Source organism: Dermacentor silvarum, chromosome 4 (genome assembly GCF_013339745.2).
Source record: "Dermacentor silvarum isolate Dsil-2018 chromosome 4, BIME_Dsil_1.4, whole genome shotgun sequence".
Taxonomy (NCBI): Eukaryota; Metazoa; Arthropoda; class Arachnida; order Ixodida; family Ixodidae; genus Dermacentor; species Dermacentor silvarum.
In genome coordinates this window covers 49,033,598-49,055,984 of record NC_051157.2, presented here as the reverse complement: position 1 = coordinate 49,055,984, position 22,387 = coordinate 49,033,598, and the positions used below count along the sequence as shown (strand labels likewise).

General features: G+C 46.2%; 1 protein-coding gene across 1 annotated transcript in view; it reads right to left on the bottom strand.

The window, feature by feature from the left end:
• Positions 1–22,387, bottom strand: part of LOC119449975 (gamma-aminobutyric acid receptor subunit alpha-6-like) — a 60,632-nt gene that overhangs the window by 19,157 nt on the left and 19,088 nt on the right. Inside the window, exon 2 of the mRNA XM_037713299.2 lies at positions 14,048–14,160. Within this exon, the coding sequence (XP_037569227.1) occupies positions 14,048–14,160 (113 nt within the window). The remainder of the gene's footprint in view (positions 1–14,047; positions 14,161–22,387) is intronic.

Sequence of the window (22,387 nt, the reverse complement as noted above, 5' to 3'; positions counted from 1 at the left end):
AGTAAATTAAAAATCAAGTTTCAAGACAACATTGTACGCCCTGGTAGCAGCATAAAATTATTAGGTGTGCATTTTCATGAGCACTTATCTTAGAAGGTAAGTGTTAATTATTTGAAGCTTACAAGTTATCAATGGTTGTAGTTATTCTATCAAAAATTAATCTTGAAATTCCAGATCACTTCAAAACTGTATTTTATTACTAAATGATCCTGTATTATTTAAATAACCACCACTTAGAAATATCCGACAATTAAACTCTCGACTAAAAAAATTCTCGTGAGAACTTGTGGTTTATGAAAGCACTATAAATTTCATTTCAAAATATGTTGTTCTACGCACTAGTGAACTATACCAACATAAGATAGGAAGCACTATCTGGAATATAGAGAAAGACAAAAAAAAATTATCCGTACCCGAATAAAAGCTGCAATTTTCTAAAGCTTCACTACCGACTGCCAAAATGAAAAACAAATTACGGTTTGCCAAGTTTAAAATATCAGATTCCATATGTTCTAAATGAAAATGATGGCATGCTAAAAGAGGTGATGAAAACGATATACCTAAAAGGTTTCATAAGATAATTTGCTCATAATTTAGTGTCATAAATACAGGTTTTACCTCATTCTGAGCAAGTGCACCTGTACGTTGCATTACCTGTGTGCACACGTTTTGTATCTTGCTCAGCATTGGAAAATTCTTTAATATGATTATCGGAATGTGTAACTTCTTCAGGTATGCTTTCTATTATAACATCCTGCATGGTGTTTGGCTCGACATGCAGTGCACATTACCGTATCAGGAATCAGAAAAAAATCTGAGTTGGGATCACCTGCTCTTAAACAACTAACTATGCTCCTTTTGCACGAGAGGTACGCCGATCGCGTACATATTTATACTGATGGACCAGAAAATCTCCAGTGTTTCTCTGGAGCCACGGTTTTCCCATCGAGGACCACCACCACGAGTTTGAAGACACGTCACCCAATGACATTGATGGATGCGGAACTTGCAACTCCTCGCGCTGCACTTCGTCTCGTCAGTAACAACCTCGTGGTAGCGAGAAGACTCTTCAACACCTTCTCTGTGACTGCCCTGACTACAATTTTCAGAGACAATCGCACGCAATCGCGATAGCGTGCTTTCACCCAAGACCTCCAACAGAGGAAACTATTTTAGAATGCCGACATCGCAAGCCATCGCAGCGGAGGACGCTGTTGCAGTGTTTAAGGACTACAGAATCGGACAAGCGGCTGTAACCTGAACGGATGCCACAAGTGCTACTGTGCTGTGCGGTGATAGTATGCGGTGACAGTGACCGACTGTGATTGTGTACCTGTACACCCTTTCTTTCTCTATCTCTACTTTCCTGTCACTTTACCTTCCCCTCTCTCCCCAGTGTAGGGTAGCAAACCGGACCTTCCCCTCTGATTAACCTCCCTGCCCTTCCGCTTTCTGCTGTCTCTTTCTCTTTTTGTTTTCATCATTGCATATGTACAATGTATGTCTCCATGTCACCGATGTTGTTTAGACTACAAGTTGTAATGGGTCAAGGTCCTCTGGCAGGTGCAGGTGACCGCCTTCTGACCCTCAGTATGAGTTTTTTCCCCTCATTTTGTAAAAAAAAAAAAAAAACTTATACCTCCCTTCCATTCCGTGAAGATGGTCGAACAGCGAAGCTGTGTTAGTTACACCACTTGTTTAGAGTGTTACATGTGCATGTGTTGCACGTGATGCAATTGCATAAGCACAAGTAAACACAGCTCTACAGCAGGAACTTATATTGAAACGTTGCGAGGCGAGAAGAGGCAGCGACTTCCAACGCTAATCGACGAGTGTCCAGTTCTTTGGTCGAAACCTGCCGAGCCACCGCCAGAGGCATCAGCTGCAGTCACAGACACAGCACGCGTTTGGCGCGAACGCGGTAAAACGCGGATGGCGTCGGCAGCAGCTCTGCGCGTTGCGCGTTATCCGAAAAGGCGCGCCTAACAGAAACACTCTCTCTTACACATAGATTTTCTCACTATATTACCTAGAGAGAAAACTGGCGCTGCTGCGCTGTGGTATCCATGGGAATGCCGGTATATTGACTTCGGATTGGCTTCGGATTGGCATCGTTCTTGGAGAGCCAGAACGCCTTGAAGACGTTATAGCACCGTTCCGTCTGTCACAATGATTCATTTCCTACTAAAACAGGACGTAAAAAACCGCTTTAGCTTTATTATTACACAAACACATGTTTTCTTTAATTTTGAGGACTTACAATTGGATGCACAATTATATGAAACGTAAAAAGTATCAGCTGGCCGCTAAAGTTAGAGGGCAGACGACAAGATTATTGCTCGCTTTGGAACAACTTGTCGTCTGTTCTTGCTTTTCTTCGCTTGATTCTGCATTGGAGGTGAGTAAACTTCATTGAGAGTTGTAATATGGGTGAATGAAAGCGTTTTATGTAGATTTTACTTTAAGAACGCATAATTTGTGTTTCCATATCCACGTTTTAGACGAAGCCTCGTTCAACACAAGCCAACACAAGCCTCGCAGACACATATCCCGTCATTCCCATGAGGGCACGGCGCCCTTTAAGAAACTCGCATAGACGGTGGGGCCAGTTTACTCTCTAGGTGTTATAGTGAGAAACTCTATGCTCTTACACACATCGCCTCTCCTCCTCGCGCACAGCATGACCTTTCATTGGTCGCCTCCTCCCCCAGCGTCTCTCCTCCTTTGCTTGTTACGTGACCTGCCCTCTGCCGGCGCGGCTCTCATCATGTTCTGGTCACGTGACCTGCATGACACTGGTGGACGGACGGACGGCGCAGCCTCGACCATCAACAGCTCCGGTGAAAAAAGAAAAAAAAAAACTTGAAATGTGAATAAAGTGTATCTCTACTGCTTTACACAAACACCCAAATCTGCAGGCAAGGTGAACGGTTACCACAGTTTCTGTAGAAAGAAGGAGATTACTGGCAACACGATTGCCACTTCAATCCAGCAGTGATATTACTCGTCAAAAATATATGTGCGGAGAGACAGAGTGCGGCTTTTCAAGCGTTCTTGCAAAAAAAAAAAAAAAAGTAGGAGATCATGAACTTAAAGCTATTAGTTCGGGCAACCACTAAAGTAAACAAAAAGTCTTGAATATGAAGATTTTTTTCTTGCTGTAACTAGTTCGACATAGACAAGCGATTTGACTTTATACGTAGTTATAGACTTCGCGGGACACTTAAGATCATTTTCTGAATCCAAAAAGTAAAAAGACAATAAAAAAAAGTAATTCTGGGGTTTAAGGGCCCGAATGTGCAACAGTTGATTATGAGGTATGCCGCATATGTGGATGGTTGCGAATTGGTTTTGAAACACCTGCGGCTCTTTACCGCTTTCTCGGAGCACGGTACATGAGCGAATTCTGCATTCCATTCCCCGTCGGCATCTAGCCTCCGCGGCCGGGAATCAAGCCCGTGACCTCGTGCTCAGCAACGCAACGCAATAGCCTCACCGAGCCGCCGCGGCTGGTATTTCCCGAACCTAATGACACACACGAGCTGCAGGCTCATCCATGTGGCACAGCACCCGGTTTCCGCTCGCGCTCGTGTTTGCGAACCCTTCGCCCACGCCTCGCATCCCGCAAAAGAGAAAAAAACTCTCGGTTCTCGAGCCGGGAGGCGAAATCCACACTCGTGCATCATCTTAAAAATAGGAGAGACGTCCCCGGAGTGTGCGATGCCCGTACCCAGATTAATCACGAGCGCGCGACCTCCCCCCACGCATCCGCGGGCGCTGCATCTGGGCTCTCGGCCAACGGGATCGCCCCCGAAAGTCTGCCACCTGCGTTGCGGACTGTGATTCACCTCTCTACGAGGAGCCGCGGGGAGGAAGTCCTCTCTTTCTCCGCGCTTTGCCCGCGTTCGTCGTCTAAACATTCAAGAAACTGAACTCCGGGAGCGAAGTTGCACGCCACCCCGTCCGTGGGGTTCTTTTCTTTCTCTCTCTCTCTTTCTCCCTCCTGTTCAAAAACTTCATCGGCTCATTTCTTTCCATCCAGTCCTGTCGAATTGTTGGGAAATGGTAATGCAGTGGTCTCTTTTGTTGTGGTGGCCCCCACATCGATCTCCAAGCACTCCTGGGATACTGTCTGACTAAATCTAAACAAACAAACAAACAAACAAACAAACAAACAAACAAACAAACAAACAAACAAACAAACAAACAAACAAACAAACAAACAAACAAACAAACAAACAAACAAACAACAAACAAACAAACAAACAAACAAACAAACAAACAAACAAACAAACAAACAAACAAACAAACAAACAAACAAACAAACAAACAAACAAACAAACAAACACAAACAAACAAACACAAACAAGCAGACAAACAAACAAACAAACAAATGAAGAAACAGACAAACAAATAGAAAAAATGTAGCTGTAGTTGGTGCACATGGGGTCCACATCTTGGACGCGCCTCAGAGACCTGAACGACGAAAGAAGTCTAAAATTAACAGCCGTCTTCAGCAGAAAGAAAGTTACCCACACTTTCTTGGTGTTTATAGAGGCAGCAAAATATCTCACTCTCTCTCTCTCTCTCTCGCATATTTTTATCCCTTTCCACGCTATACATGCTAGAGACGAGATCTTAAAAATTGAGGACGTGCAAGGGGCTAACGCGCGCTCATGGCGAAGCCCGTGCGTATGCGCGCAGCCTCTCGGTCTTCTTCCGCGAGCATCGAGTTGCACGCAGTATTTTGAGGAAGCTGCCTGGCGGCGGTTTTCCTGAACACCGCAGGCTACGAGACCACGAGGAGGAATGATGGATGAGATGCGAACGCGGACTCGCCTGACCCCAGACTGCGGCTGGGCGGGCTCGCCCGAGTTCCTCTCTGGAAGCAGTGCCGGGTTCCTGCCAGCAACAGTCTGTGCGCTTCTGTTTCAACAGGTCCCCACCACGCACGGCCGCCACGTGGCGCATGTCGATGTTTACGGATACGGAGGGCGTTGATATGAGCCCCGACAGTCAGGTACCGGAATTCTAGCTGGATTCTGTCCGAATGAGATGATGCTTCTCTTTCAACTACGGTTCAGTGTCTTTGGACAGAAGTGAAAGTTTGTGCATAGCTTATATTTCGTATTCATTTCATTATGGGTAATTTGTATCTCTAGTTTACTGTTACCTTGCATCTAAGCAACTGAAATAGCATTCTTCAAGGTGATTGGCTAGGTTAAACTTCACTAATTCCGTAGAGGTTGATTGCAAAATATGCCCTTATCACCACATCGTACGTACGACAACACCCCCCCGTGAATCCTAAGCCACCTGCTACCGCTGTGTTGTGCACGCGGCTTACTTTGTGCGTGTTTCTCTTTCTCTCAACTTTCGCTCTCTTTCTTTCATTATCCCCATACACCCCCCCCCCCCTCCTCCTCCGTGCAGTGTAGCTAACCAAAACTACCTATGACTAAGCTCTCTACCTTTTTTATACGTCCTCTCTCTCTCTCGATTATCCATGAACGAAAGGTCGGTAAGAAGCGAATAGGTTAGTGTAGAGACAATTTACCTATAATAAGGCGACAAGGTAAAACATGAAGAAAAAGTTACACGAGAACCCCTGACGCCAACAGTACGTTCTTACTTTCATGAGATGATGGCTAGAATATTGATCTTTGCACGAGGCCAAGAACGCTCTACTACCCTTTCTGTGGGTTTTTGACCTGACCTGCGTTTTGCTAAACCTGCATGCTATTGCGCGGCTTCTGTATGTGGTTTACGTTTTCTTTCTATAGCACCTTATTCCTTCGAATAACGTTAGCGTGCTTAGATTTAAAAAAAAATAATAAAAGAGCAGTTTCCGCTTAGCTTGGTCGTCTTTCCTTACTTCCCTTCAACGCTCCCGCGAAAGCACAGAACAGTAAGAGCAGTTGCAAACGAAACGTAGTTCGCTCATGCTAGTAAACTTACGCGAAGTCGTGCGACTTAGATTGTCTTGGACCAAATACCACGGAGCATGCGGGGCTTGTTTTTGACGTCTCATGTACTGCACAATTTCGTAGAGAAGCTTGTTGAAAGGACTGCTTCAAATGTTGGTTAAACAGCCTGCAATAGGTGCACTTCATTAAACACAATTTCACTGATCTTACCGCATGCGTCCGTCCAGTATACTTTTTCTTGGTTATGCACGTTTGGAAGGCAGTGCGCGGAGGTGAATTGTGAGCGATTTCCATCAGGATTACGCTCTTTCGAGTATATAACCATGAGCTTACATGAAAACGTTGAAGACATTCAAGCAATTAGGGTATTAGAATATTTGTTATCAGATGGTCTCGAGGAACGCTAATAAAAGTATTTAGAGACGCTTCTTACAGGGTCAAGCGTTAACGATGGTAAGATTGTAAGCTTATTGCTCTAGATTTAAGCTTCTTCAACGAAAAAGCGTGAACGAAATAACAATCATCCGAAGGTTATTTACGACTCTGCGGTGAACTCTTTTGAGCGCGACTGGTGCATGCATTGACTCTCTGCCTATATATCGCTTTCACACCTTCATAGCTGTCCCCTTCTTTCTCGCCTGACGTAGGGTACACAAACGAGTGCATTTCTTGCCAACCTCCCTGCTTTTACGTGTCTGTTTCCCTGTTGAATATTTCGACGAGTACGAGAGGTATTAGAAAAGTCTTTAAATACAAGCATGCGAAGTATGAAAAAGGGAAGAGAAGTGGGGATCAACTAGATGCTTTTCAGTACAGCGATCACGAAGGTGCCTAGAAGCTTTGAAGACATTCGAACGATTAGGATTTTCCGTTGTCAGATTGTCGGGAAGGAACGCGAAATAATGGCGTTAGAGACATCACTTGCGGGATCAAGAGTGAATGAGGGTCACGTTGTAAGCTGATTCCTTGGGGCTTATCAGCTGCCTCAACGAGAAACGATGGAGCAGATAGCGACAAGCTCTACTGCACCGGGACCGGAGTGTTTCAAAGAGACCGCGCGCGCGTGTGTGTGTGTGAGTCGGCGAGGAAGCAAATTGTCAGGAGCCGGATGTGGGCAAGGAACAAAGGAAAGAGAGACGGCTAAGAATGTCGGCGGGCGTGCGGGACGAATTTAGCCGCGCCCTGTCTTTTTCGACACGGCAATTTAGGTGCTTTGTGGGCCAAGGGGGCTTAAATAAAGGAACCGCGCTTGGCTCGCATGCAGCTACTTGTTGAGCAGTCGCAATCGCACAGCTCGGCCGTTTTAGAGCAGGAGCCCAGACAGGTTTCCCGGCCACCCGCTCAGTCTGGTAGGCGAAGGAGCGCATAATCGATGAGTGCAATTAACCCACAGACAAAGGACCAATACGGACTGTTCGTTGCTCGACCTCTTTACTCATCGATCATAACTAACCAACTAACTAATTAATTAATTAATTAACTGACTAACTAACTAACGAAGCCAACAGCCAGTGAAGCCGAGGAAAGCGTAGAAGAAATTAGGACCTGTTCTTTGTCGCGATTACATTTCCACGATTCTCAGTGGCTATGGTGTTGGGCTGCTGAGCAAGAGGTCCTGGGATTGAATCCCAGCCACGGCGGCTGCATTTCAATGGGGCGAAATGCGAAAAAAAAAAAACCGTGTACTTAGATTTAGGTGCACGTTAAAGAACTCCAGGTGGTAGATATTTTCCGGAGTCCCCCACTACGGCGTGCCTCATAATGAAATCGTGGTATTGGCATGTAAAAGCAAATAATTTAATAAACATTCCCACGATTTTATTTCTTTCCTTTAGTCCACCGCTTACGACTGGCCGATCATTGTGATGACATAGGCTTGCCACTTTGGACCACCGACAATGGGCGAGAAAGAAAAGAATTGGAATAGAATCATTACATTATCCTACTTTGATTGTATCGGGGGAGGAACTGGTGGAGATCAGACAACAGCAAGGTTATGTACCCACTCGTCTTCGCCCTTGTCTGTTTATCATTGATCGTCAATAGTTAACGTTCACCAACTAGCCCAAGTTTTGCTGCTGTTGTGGCGTCCTTTAATTGAACTATATATTTAAACACGAAATTTAGGTTTAAATTTACGATAACCTTGATATCCCTAATAACGGAAAAGGGAAAATGAAAGTGGTAGAAAAAATTGGCACTTTCACCCCAAGGGCGAAGCACTGACCGCGTTAGCAAGGTTAAGCCTTGCGCTTGAACTTCTTGGACGGTGTTCTACTATGTTGCGCCCGACTAAGAATGTCGCGTCTGACTAACGCGGACTCGACATACGCGGGTGTGCCAAAATTTCTGGCACCCTTGAAAGCATTACAACGCCAGGTAGGGCCTGTAATGATATCGCAGAGGCACCACTACGCTTCCTGCATAGAGCCTCGCTGATATAGTAGCACCACTTTCCGTTTTGAGCGCTCACATTGTTTTGCACTTTTAGTATTAGGCTGAAAAGATTTAAGATAAAAGGCACGTGCTGTGAATGCTCTGTTTCAGGACATTTGTTTGTCGGCTGTCATTCTCGAAATTCTGATGAATAATCTAGCCAATAACTAAGATCTGGTATGGGCAACTTTAGTGATTGAATAGCGTAGCAATCTAACGGGGACATATAGCGCGGATAAGTATAAAACGTACATAATACCTTAATATACGAGGACCCCCACGGTGACGACGACGGCGAAAATTCGTTTGGACTGTCCATGTAATTGCTACCGCAATGAAACCAATCAATTTTGCGTGGCGGAAGCCAAATTGATAAATTGGTTATATATAAATTTATATAGTAAATTGCGAAAAAAAAATTTTGGAGTTTTACGTGCCAAAACGACGACCTGATAATGAGGCATGCCGTAGTGGGGTACGCCGGAATAATTTGGACCACCTGGGGTTCTTTAACACCCCGATCAAAATGCGGCCGCCGTGACCGGGATTCGATCCCGCGACCAGTAAATTGAACCCTCAATTTTACTGAACCGTTCAAGAAAAGCGGTTATTTCCCCTATGCTTTTCTTAGTTTCATTGAATGTCGACTTCTTATGGTCAATAATAAAAATTTACCAACTCGATTTTGTATATTACTCTCAGCACGAAAGGACGACAAACTATCGTATCAAAAGACGACGAAGCTCACGTCGAAGGATGGCAAAGTATATGAGAATTAGAAGCAATGTTTTAAACAGGCGAGTAAAACAGCAAGCACGGGGAATGACCGGAGGAGTTAGGGAAGCTGATGACAGCTTTCCATCGCTACTCTTCGATGCGACTGTTTATAGAGCTCTGTGGTTACTATGCACAACTCATGTCACTGTGCTTTCTCTCGATACTCAGTCTCACCAAATCCGTGAACCGCGGCGAATCACAGGGCTCGAGTGTCAGCCAATCACCAACGAGAGCAGCATTGGTCATTTCATTTTTGCCTTATCCACGATCGTAATATATATATATATATATATATATATATATATATATATATATATATATACAGCTCCTCTGAACCTCTTGTTCTCTTAGATGTAGTGTCGGGTGCTTGTTACGGAGAATGGAGAACGGCTCGCCCATTGCGCTCCAATGATCCTTCCGTGAAGCTTCCATTAACTCGGCGCCAAGCAGATGGCGACCAGCGGCGGACAATGGAGGAGGCACTTGTAGTTCTTTGTTCTGGTTGACTGACACGACTCATAGGCTTCACTGCGCTGCTCGGATTTGGTGAGATTATTGGTGAGCGAGATTTGGCGAGAACTCGCTCCTGGAGTCCCTCAGCAGTGGCGGGGTGCACCAGCCAATAGTAGCACCACGTCAGCGGGAGGGGGGGGCGAGCAGTCCGCTCCAGCAACGCGGCGGGGGCACAGAGCCCTCGGTGTCCACAGCGCGGCGAGAGACGGCGCCCATGGCACCGGATTCAGAGCGTGACTTGGAGGCCATGGCGACAGCGGTCACGTCGCGCGCGGGCTACGCGCCGCTGGACCCCGAAAAACAACGCCGCCAAAGCTCGCTCCGCGTACGCAGCGCGGATTTCTCTTGTTTTAACGCGCCGTAGGCCACCGACGCCGCCAAGCGTATGCGTGATGACCGTCAACTTGATGATCTTTTTTTCTTCTTTGTTCCCGAGACAATGAGAGGAAAGCAAAAGGGCGAAATAAAAAGGAAAGAAAGGAAAAAAGAGAGCAGCGATATAACCGTTTGGAGACGTGTATTAAGCTTTGCGAAAACAGCTGGTTAGCTAAAGGCTAGCACTGATGGCAATACATGCATTTTGAATGGTGACTTAAGGTTCTTTCGGCCTTGTCGTTCTATTTACAAGGACGTGCACAACAGTGACGCAGGCGCAACTGAATTCATTCCTAATCATCCAACTACGTGAAAGTCTGGGACGAACGTCGCCGGTGCTGCTTGCCGTCCAGTAATGCTGCAACTGCATTGAGATATATATGACACGTGATTGGCACAGTTTTTGTTGTTGTTGTTGTAAGATCATTAATGTAGAAATATCATTTATAACTACCGCAGCGCGCATTGTGGTAGGCGCGCCATCGTTATAGGAAATAGTCGTCGCACCATCGATGGCGTGAACTAGGCCAGCGGCTGAAGTTCGGGGCGAAAATAAAATGAAATAAAATAAAACAAAATAAGTTATGGTGCATTATTTAGGCCGTCTATCTAGAATTAACTAACTTAGGTTCGCGTTTGTAAGGTTTCGCCATCACCGCCTCACAAGTGTCAGCGGTGGTGGTGTCACGCTAAAACCCTATCGGAAACCTGTGGAAAACTCGCGTCTCGTTCACTTCGTATATACCAAAATTGGCATGGAAGGGTACGACTGTATGAATAACAAGACTGATAGGTCATGGCATGAGTAACATCACATGCTCGTCAGTTATGTCGCGATTATCGATAATAAAATCACGTGTGCGAATATGCAGGTGTGAGCCAGGATATGCGTGTATGAGCCAGGGGATAAGAAAGAAGGGAAGGAAGAAAGAATCAGACCAATCAGGGTCGTTTGGTGTGTCGCGGGAGGGGAAGGGAAGGAAATGGGGTTGGCGCGCACTCCGCTGGGCTTCTCACTCCTCAGATCAGTTTCGGCGTCCGGATGGGAAGTCCGCGCGCGGCGTGTTCCGCCGAGGAGCAGACAGCATTTGAACAACGGTGCCGCGAAGTCGCTCGGGAAAGGGCTCGTCGTCGACGTGCCGATTCTAGGGTGAAGGCTTCCCAAACCCAGGTGAAACGTCAGCGAGGAGCCGCGGACACCCGAGTTGCGGGAGCGCGATGTTGAGGCCAAACGTCAGCGAAGAGCCGACGATCCTGAGTTTAGGGCAAACGAAGCTGAACGCCTACGACAGCGTCGTCTTGCCACAAGCTTCGCTTACCCCCGTATTCTCGACAGGGGAAGGGCTCTGAATTTTTTTTAGTAGCGTGACCTGCAGTGACCGACCCTGGGACCTGTACTGTGTGTTCTACTTTATTATTGGAGGTTTGGCATCTTGCTCTTTCTTTCCTCTTTCCTCCCCTTCTTCCTATCTTCCATTTCTATGTTTCTGTCTCCTCCTTTTCTGAAGAGTAGGCAGGCGTTGTGCCCCTTCCGGTGGCAGTTGCCAGCCTTCTCTTCGCTTTCCCTTTCCTGTCAAGTGTATATATGTTTTAAAATCATATTTAAATGTATAAATGTATATATGTTTTAAATATATGTTTGAAAAACACCGGGATAGTTTGCAAGGACGAGCTAACGCACACACACACGCACGCACGCACGCACGCACGCACGCACGCACGCACGCACACACACACACACACACACACACACACACACACACACACACACACACACACACACACACACACACACACACACACACACACACACACACACACACACGCGCACGCACGCACGCACGCACGCACACGCACGCACGCACGCACGCACGCACACACGCGCACACACACACACACACACACACACACACACACACACACACACACACACACACACACACACACACACACACACACACACACACGCACGCACGCACGCACGCACGCACGCACGCACACACACGACTCTTGAAGTTTCGCTCCACAGGCGACAGGAACAAGTACTTTTTTGGTGTGATTCTCTGGAGCTCTGGAATGCGTGAAACGCTTATGACATCGACTGGTCGCCGTTACTGACTGTGCAAACAAAATGTCATCACGTGGGGTATCTCTCGTTGCCCATTGGATACCTTCCGACGTAGGGATTGCCGGAAATGAAGAGGCTAAACGGCTGGCTTCAACTTGCGCTCATAACGACTGTGACTGCCCTGAACTTTCGTGCAAGCTTGATGGCGCTCGTCTGCTGATTCGTCGCCACCTACTCAGGCAGCATCCGGACCAGCGCTTCGCAAATGGAACGTTCCCGCCTTGTGTTCGCGGTCGAGGCTTGCCTCGTCGCGCTAGGGCGCATCTACTCAAGCTAAGGGTTGGCAGTGTGCACGTGTGCGACCATTTACACAGACACGGATGTGTGGCCAGTCAATCGTGTACGTCTTGCGGTTGCTGCGAGACACTTCAGCACCTGACATTGGAGTGTCCCGCTTTCAGTGCACAACGCATATCGCTAGTGAGGGACTATTATCTCCTTGGCCTGCGGTGTACCACACTAGGCGAATGTTTGTACCCCAGTGATTGTGCGTGTCGACGCGATCAGGCTTCATCGCGCTCTCCTTAATTTTCTAGAAGTAACGAACTTAGGGTCACGTTTGTAACCAAAAGACTATTTCATCTATTTCACATTCTTTAGTAGCGTGACCTGCAGTGGAGCGCCGTACTGTGTGGGACCTGTACTGTGTGTTCTACTTTATTCTTTGAGATTCGTCATCTCGCTCTTTCTTTCCTCTTTCTTCCCCTCCTTTCTATCTTCCATTTCGATGTTTCTGTCTCCTCGTTTTTGAAGGCGTTGTGCCCCTTCCGGTGGCAGTCGCCAGCCGACTCCTCGCTGTCCCTTACCAGTCAAATGTATATATGTTTTCAGATCGAATAATAATATTAATGACTGGCCGTGGACACTGAGCTTGCATGGCAAGTGTAATGTAGCAATTACTCGGGCAGCAGGGTTTCACTTAACGCAACGGTGCTTGCCATCTCAGGGACTAAAAAGAGCTGCCCACGAAAGAAGGCAGACTAATCAAAGTACGGGTAAGACTCGAAAGTTGCTAAAAAAAATCAAAATCCACTGCTTGCTGGAACGCACTGGCGGAACCGGTGGAAGCTATGAAACTGTATACCATGCTATGTAGCTTCTTAACTAAACACAGCGCCATGGAAGCATTATACAACGCTGCATATTCACCGCTACGCATAGAAGGACGCGAAATGATATAATTTACGATGAGAAGTGTTGAAAAAGGGCAGCAAGCCATGCAAGTGCCCTGCTTGTATTCTCCTCCACTGACACTTCAACGCCTTCTACACTGCGCGAAATCAAGGCGCTGTCTAGACACCCAACGTCGCCAGTGCCCAACGACGCGTAACCGCCACCCACAGCTGGAGTTGTCAAATACACGGCTCCAAATTGCATGGGTCAATTCCTGAGTCAGCACAATACTAGCTGGTTCACCGGGCCAACCTGGTTCACCGGGTTTTTTGTTGCTTAATTATGATGTATAGCAATATCCTACGTGATGGTTGTGTTTTACTGTATGCTTACGGATTCTTTCTGCTTGCCTGCTTAACATGCTTATTTCCCCTTTATAAGGGTTATGCGTTTTAAAGACCTTTGCGTATTGGGTGCTGAAACACCATCTCTTTTTCTAAGGCAACAGGTTCAATCCCGGAGTCAGTACAATTTTGTTTTACCAGCTCGCGCCAAACATCGCCTCTATGGGCTCTGCCAATGTAGTTCCTCTAAGATTGCGCGTAACACAGAAATGGTTTAAATGCGGTCAAAATTTCTTTACGCGCCTTGCGCTTCTCGACTTTATAACCGACGCCTGTGAAACCTTAGAGAGGGTCGGGAGCCTCAACTTGAAAAACGGGGGGGTCTCCATCGCCGCTAGCCTAGAAACGCACGCTCACCGCGCTTGGATACGGACCTCCGAATCCTGGTCTGAATTGGCGGTTGTAGTTCTTCTCCGAGAGCAGGCTATCCAGGAGGCTGCTGGTGTTGGCCATGATGCCTCGAGCCGCGCGGCTGCCTTCGGCCTGCCTGCGAGAAAGAGAGAAAGGGAAACATGTCGCCCTGGTAGCCACTTTAAAGCACTACACGGCAATAAAGCCGTATAATGCTTTATTAAATTATAATTATTATTATAGTAGCCAAGTTAAAGCACTATACAAGAGAGAATGCTTGCGTGTACGGCCATCGGAGCGTAGATTCACATTTCATGACGAAGCCTTCACATACACATCTACAGCTGTGTTTAATTGTGGTTTTACATGCCAAAACCACGATTTGGTTATGAAGCACGCCGTAGTGGGGGACTCCGGATAAATCTGGACCACCAGGGTATCTTTAACGTGCCCCCAATGCACGGACACGGGCGTTATTGCCTTTCGCCCCCAACCGAATGCGGCCGCCGCGGCCGGGATTCGATCCAGCGACCTCGTGCTTAGCAGCGCAACACCATAGCCGCTAAGCCGCCGCGGCGGGTTCCTTTTAATTGTTATCAAGTCAAGACGACTGACTATACCATAGGAATCCTTTAGTGAAAGCCGCAAGGATAACACTGTTTGACAGTAGCGGCGGGAGGGAGATCATTGGTAGTGCTCAAAACCTCAATTTAAACACCGGCCCACCGCGATCTATAGACCTTTCCAACGATGACCCAATTGCTGCCGTCATAAGCCCCACTGGGCAGTTGTGTGGGTGGCTAATTGCCCTGATGCAAAACATTAATTAAGAAAATGCCACAGCTTTCTTTTTACGCATACTTGTAGCATACTTGTAAACATTTCTGTTTTGGAAGTAGGTCTGAACGCGAAGTGCTCAAACCTACTTATAAGCGTAAACATTATATGAGCACAATTACAACCGTATAATGAAATTCACGATGTAATGCGATGAGTAATTATAAAATGTAATCAGCCTACATGTTTCATTTTGCGTCTCCCTTCGTGACGGCTAAATATATGTGCATGATAAGGTGTCTGTAGAGCTGTAGGGGTTTCTAGTGAAACAGGAAACAAGCCAGGACGCAGCCATATACGCCTTCTGCGTGTAACTCGACGTGTTGGCCCGGTGACGCGCTATCGCAGAGAGTGGCACGGACTTGCGAAACTTTGCCAGTGATACTCATGTCCCGTTAATTGTTCTCGTCAATAGTAGCGCCGTTGAGTTTTTCTTTTTGTCATCGTATCGGTTACCACTGATTCATCTTAGCTCTTCTTTTAGATAACGTGAACCAAATATGCTACTGTAATAAGTGTTTTCAGTTTTTTTATTCATGCGCCTCTACTTTTTCTTCTTGTAATCGCTACTTCCACCCTTTCCTTTTGTTCCCCTTTCTGCTTGCCTGTACGCAGAGTAGCAGACAATAACACAGTAATTCAGGCAGTTCTCACAGCGTTCTTATTATGATAAATATTTCTGACTCTTGGCTTGACTCTGGAATATTTAACTTTGCAAGCTACTCAGCATCGGGCATTGAAGCATTTCCTAACCTTAAGTGCGTTTTCTCACGGTTATGCAAACAATCGAAATGCGCAATACTTCCATAGGTTACCACAGTTGTTCTCCAATTACGCGTAGCAGTTCGAATGAGCTGTCCACACTTACCATCCACGACACGCAAAAATCGGCGTTGAGTAAGCTTGGCTACACACCCAAGATAAGTGTGCGTACGTATAGCTACCATATGAATATTACACGCCCCCTTTCATGAATGGCCTGTTTTAAACACAGTGAGTACGCTTCTTTTTATGCGAAAGCATCAAATGGCCCATTGAGCAAAAAATCCGGCGTCTGTAGGAGTCAAGCGGCACCTAAATTTCTATTGGCTGCGACGCCACGTCACGCGTGTCCCTCGACGGAGCAGAGCGGACGAAGGGAACACCTGCTGACGTGCTGGCGCGCCAGGCGTTGCGTGAGGGGAGAGGGCATCGCCGCGACGTCCCGTCACCCTCGCTCCCGGAACCCTGCGTTATCCGCGCGTTCCTTGTCCGTGCAAGCTCTCACCTGCGTTTTAACTTTGCCTCGGTAATCGCAATAAGGAATTGTATAATGTATGTATAAGAACACGGAATAAATCTGAAAGGAAAAACGTTGGCGGTAGTGAGTTTCGGGGACCTACGACCTCACGCTCGGAAGCCGAGTGCCTTACCCACTGGGCTAAACCAATGGCCAAGCGTCTCAACGCGCTCGCTTGCCCGCGAGGAGTTCAATTGTACATTAATACTTTCGAATTCACAGCTCATGAGTAGTGCTTAGGTGTCCTCGGATTATTTACAAAGCGCTTATATAGAAAAAGCAGAAGAAAGCACAAAAAAGTGATGATATAAAGCAAGCGAAAAAGCGGTCTGGCAATTCAGCGACTGCTATACTAACAGAAGTTCAAGGGCACAAGGCAAAGCGAGCGAGAGGCAATGATGACGAAAGTGAAAGAGGGGAATGGAAGAAAAAACAAACTAACCAGGAATAGATACCGTGAGGTTCTGTATAGCTGCTGGCGAGAGCGCCGAGCAGGAACAAACAACGACGGTAAGTGGCATCATCGATTCCTTCAAACAAACTCAGCGAGAATAGATCACTAGGTTAAAAACACTACGAGCTCACGTCTTTACGCGCCCTCCTCTAAATTTTCGCTGACCGGAGAGCTCACTGAATGACGGCACAAGAGAAAGTCACAAGCAAAAAGAACGGCACAAGGCGTTTTGCGATCGTTGACTTGAAGCGAGTATAAAAAGGCATCTCTCGAATTCCTCTGAGCGCAGAAAAGAACAAAGAAAAAAGGACTATGGAACAGAATGTCGAGCGTTTTTCCGAGAAGACCACACGGATTGTCATGATTAGGACTGATGCAGGCAGCCCGAGTCCTTAACGGCCCAATGAGGGCCGAGTGCCTTCGTCTGAGGAGCGTGCTTGCAGGGAAGGATTACGCCAGACAAGGATAATCCCGACAACGTCGCGGCCTTTGTTCGGTCAAGCGCTCGCGGCGCAGTTTGAGGCAGCGACGGCTCAAGGGACTTTAAGACGCGAGCTCGGCCGTAGAGAGTTCGCGAGAGCCGCTCCGGAGTCTTAAATGAGGACGATGCGCAGCTCGAATGACGCGCAGTGGTTCATGTGCGCTGTGCTTCGGCTGGGGCACAAGGCATGACTTCAGTTTACGTCGGGTAGACAAGCGCCGTAGGCATGTTTTCTGCGTATAACCATTGAGCACATGAAGAGTCCCGTCGTTTCAACTACTCTCGAAATACTGCGTCACAAGTATGCGTCCATGTAGTAACTTTGACGCACAATAATACTAGTGGATGAATATCACCAGTGGCGAAAAAATGAAATCTCGCTAGGTGCTGCCTTTTCATATTTTATCTTAAGACCACAGTGTTTGTCAAAAGCCGGAATCATCATCAAGCAGCAACGAAATAACCCTTCATACGGGCAAGTTGTGGTGGCTTGCTGTATTATCGATCAATAAGTTTTTGGGGGATGACTTCAATTTCATATGATGCAACGCCTATTTCATTGCCTCAAAGGGAAGACGGCCCCCTTATCGACGCGCCGGGTGCGACATGAAGATGAAGCTGGATGATGACGTTTACCATATCATCTACTTCCGTTGACTCATTATGTCAGGTATTCACACAGAGTGTGTATCTCCGAAATTGATCGACTGAGAGTACGGTTTCTCACACTCATATGCAACGCATGACATGTAAAGTACGTACCATTACTTCACGTAAATGAGCTGAAAACTGATGCAAGAAAAAAAATAATAAGAGCGAAAAATTTACGCGACGAGAGTGGGGCGAGACCTGAGCTGTTTGCATCGACCTTTGTAGATAATACAATGAGGTACTATAGACCACCGTGCATTGGGACCACGCTGACGAGGATGTGCGCTATTCCCTTCTCGGGTGTTCTTGGAAAATGCTGTCGTCTAGAAGAAGATGGGGAGGGGGGGGGGGGGTAGACAAATAAATATTTGCTTGAATAGAGGGTTCGTGAAGTCATCACTTGCCCTGGCGCTCAGCTGCATGCCCTAGTACCTGTAGTGACCGTCCTCGCGAAGTTTCGGCACGCGAACCCAATCCGCCCTGCGCATATGCGCTCGCTTTCGGGTGGTATAAAGAATGACCCAATTATTTTCGCAAAAATGGATTGGTAAACGTGACGAGAGTAGTGGACAATATGTATAAGTATGTGTACTCAAATTCGAAATCCAGCTTATCTTGAACAAATTTTTCAGAAACGAAGTTCGATGGACCAATCCTGCACAAAATGTAGGTTCTAGAAATGTACGAAAATAAGTGGACGGTAATGCATTAGAAAACACAGCGAGTGTGTGTATGGTAACCACTTATCTGGTTTAATTATTGAGAGCCACTTTTTGATAACCACTTATCTGATTTACTTCTTGTTCACTACGTAAGCGATTTTCGAGCGTTACTTGTAACCTTACAGGAGTCATGTCTTAATAACATAAACGTACTACGAAAATGTATCTGACGAAAGCACGTGCACAGCACGTGATTCTATGCTCATCATTTGGTTCGCGTAGCAAAAGAACGCAGTTCGGACTGTAGGTAATGAGTACTTAAATTATCTAAGAGTTACTGACCTTTGACCTACTGACAAGCATTTTGCCAGGTATGAACTCCGCAACCGAAAGAGACCATCGCTTTTGAAAGACCTCCAGCGAGCCAGACTATTCCTGCAAACGTTCTTCATTCATAATGCAGCTAGATTAAAGCGGGAGGACATACTTTACGCGGCCGCCACTTTTGTTCAATATCTGCTCGATGAACCGCATAGGAGGAAGAGAGAGAGAGAAGAGAAAAAGAAGACTAAAACACGGTGACGGTAAAATAAGGAAAGGACTTTAGGTACGAACGTACAGAAAATTCAGATTTCGTACTACGCGAGAATGGCTATATAAAAAAAGAAGATAAATAACGTTTGAAGAGAAGTAACCACGACGCAAGGCCAAGATGAGAGACCAAAATGGAGCAGAAACTTCAAATGCAAATGTGACGGCACGAAGAACACCTGGCGTCACCGACTTGAATAACCAAGTGCCAGAAAGATTCGGTCTTCAACACGAGAACAAAAAAAGAAAAAAAAAAGAAAAGCGCTATAAAGCAGCGGGGAGTGAAAAACCTTGGGGGGATGATTCATAGGGCCGCCGGTCCATTCTTTATTCACTTTTTCTCTTGGCACTCGGCTTCTTTCTGCATCAGCTGAGCTCGAAGCTGTCCAGCACTGATGTTAAGTTTGCGTGCAAAGACAAAGTTCGGAGCCGGAGGAGGACTGTCATCTCTTAAGTCGCATTAAGCTCGGCCGTCATCAACATCGTCTCGACTTTGTAGGTTTATTTCAAGTAATGAAAATACTTTCGCCTTCGTTTTAAGGCCATGGACTTCGCTGTCGAAGTCGATCGCGTAGTTTCAATCCCTGAAGACGAATTATTTGTTTCTAAGGTTTTGACGAAATAATGAAGCAAACAGGCAGTATACCTTTAGTGTAAATTAACAGCTCACTTTTTTTGGCGCTGAACCTTGAACTGGTAACCGAGAGAAACGAATGTCCTTACGTTGGCCTCAGTTCCCATGTCGTCGACAATATTCTATCCTTTCTTATATGATGAACTAACCAACTAACTAACTAGCTAACTAACTAAACCACATGAAGTAAAAATAGCTTATAAATATAAACGAATTCATTAAGCATACTTTAGCTTTCTCTTATATGCAAGTGGTTGTCTCACCTTAGCAACTGCTTAAAATGCCGCAACAGACTTGGACAAGCGGCTGTAGCCTGAACAGACGTCTATAGTGTTGCAAGTGCTATTGTGCTGTGCGGTGACAGTATACGGTGACAATGACTGACTGTGATTGTGTGTCTGGGCTCCTTTCTTTCCCTCTCTCAACTTTCCTGTTACTTAAACTTCCCTCTCCTCTCTCCTCAGCGTAGGGTAGCAAACCGGATCTTGCCATCTGGTTAACCTCCCTGCCTTACCCCTTTCTTCTGTCTCTCTCTATTGCCAAGGTGGAAAAAAATTTAAGAAGTGAAAGGGGCAATGCAAAAACTAAAAGAAAGATGAGTTGTCGAATGTATAGGAAATCGAAAATCAAGGGCTCTTCAAGGTAAGCGGATAACAAACCCTGTATCCATTTATTTATCATTTACCTCCGCCCCCCTATACCTTTCCGCTCAAGCGCCGCTCCGACCACAGATGAATCGGCAAAAGGAAAATAATTGGAATAGAATCGTTGCGCTATCCTAGCCGGAGTCTGTTTGCCTTATCAACACAACTAAACGAGCAGGCTTGGCACACACACGCGTAATTCCTGTAAGATACCCAATGTGTGACCGTCCACGTTACCGGAGTGTACTATACACGGCACTCCCTAGAGCGGACACTATAGTAGGTTCAATTGCAGCAATGTGCCGGTACGCCGCTTAAACCTCAATATTCAGGTCACCCTGCAGCAACCGAGGTGGCGAGAAAGAAATGCAAATCTAAGCTCCGGCCCTTGGCCTCTGCAAGTTCAGCCATAACGGAACACTATGCGAGCAAAACCAGGAGTATCCGTCCACTCACAGAGTTTTAAATTTTAAACTGCATTGGCGACACCATGCTCTCATGGTTCTGTTTTTTTTTTCATACAGCACTCTACGATTTGAAAATGGCATTACATCACCTGAAATGAATAAGAACGTTCGGCAGTGTCACAAACGCACAGACGCATTTCGAAACGCGAGGTTGATAGGCAATCTGTTCTTGGAGGAATGGGTGCCTGCAGAAACCAGCGAGGCTGGCCGTTTTTGTATCAGCCTTTTTATTTCGCACTTTTTTTTTGTAATCCCGCGACCACCGGGTAATCAGTATTAGTCATGGCATATCGGTTCGCGTACCGCCATTTAGGAGCATTGAGGCGTGTGAACGGCTCCAACATTTTCATTCGGATTGTGTTTCGCTATTTTCGGTACAAACCGAGGCGAACGCGCACAGCACCATATACGTGACACTTTGCAAGCCACATATACTGGCGGCGCAGTAAAGGAAACCATGAAAGAAAAGAGAGAGAGAGAGAGAAAAAAAAAAGCACCACTCCGAGTTCTGTAACAAATGTCATCCAGGTCAGGGACGCCGCGCCACGCCGGCCGTGTCCGCGTCAATTCATTTTGAACCGAATTGCGGGTTCCGGACCCGCGAGGCGGTGTCTGCGCACCGCACGGCGGGTGGAATGATAAATTTGCCGCCTTCGAGGGGCGAGTGTCACGCCTGGGGGAAAGGCAACAACGATGCGTCACAAAGCACGGCGTACTCTATAATGAGGCAGTAATCAGCAGAGACGTGTATAGCGGGCGTTTAAAGACTGTGACGTCGAGATGTACAGGTATTTTTTGTTTCTCGGCAACATGGTATTCGCGGCATTGGACGGCAATAATTGTGTGACAATAGCCAATGAGCCAGTTCATTTGTACTACATTATATATATATATATATATATATATATATATATATATATATATATATATATATATATATATATATATATATATTGAATTACAACTTTCGCATGCATTCTATAGATCTGAATTGAAGCCAAGGAGTGCCCAAGGTGTGCCCATTTAGAGTAAATTGTGCGAATAATGCTATAGCTTCGTAATATGCGCCCTCGCACTATGACACGAATACGTTGGTGCGCCACGTGCCACTTGATCAAAATGTCTTATTGTGTACGGCAAGGCAGAGAGAGAGAGAATAAACTGCTCGGAATGCCAATGTATATTGCGACAGGTGTTACGGGCAAATAGTACAAAACTGCGGTCTGTATGAACGCCTGTGACTAACTCAGCGATGAACGCTTGACTGTGAAACTGGGCAGGGTGTGAACTTCTCCCTTCCTTTTAATCTCTCAATCACCTTACTTCCTTCCCCAGTGCAGAGTAGCCTACCGGGCTCAGCCTGGTTAACCTCCTTGCATTACCTTTATTACTTCTTTTCTTTCTTAACTGTTTAGGTATGCCTCATTATTAATTAATTAATTAATTTACCATACTGCAAATGTTATCAGAATATATGCATCTGTCCTTTTCATACTATTAAATTGTTGAATGCAGGAAAAGCACTCCCGCTCCACTTCCAGATCACAACAGTGTGTACAAAAATTCCTAATTTAAAAGATCATCAGAAAAATAAATTTGTTTACAAGATTGCTAGCAATTAGAGCGCAATTCTTCCTCCCACTCGCACAACTTAAGCGCTGAG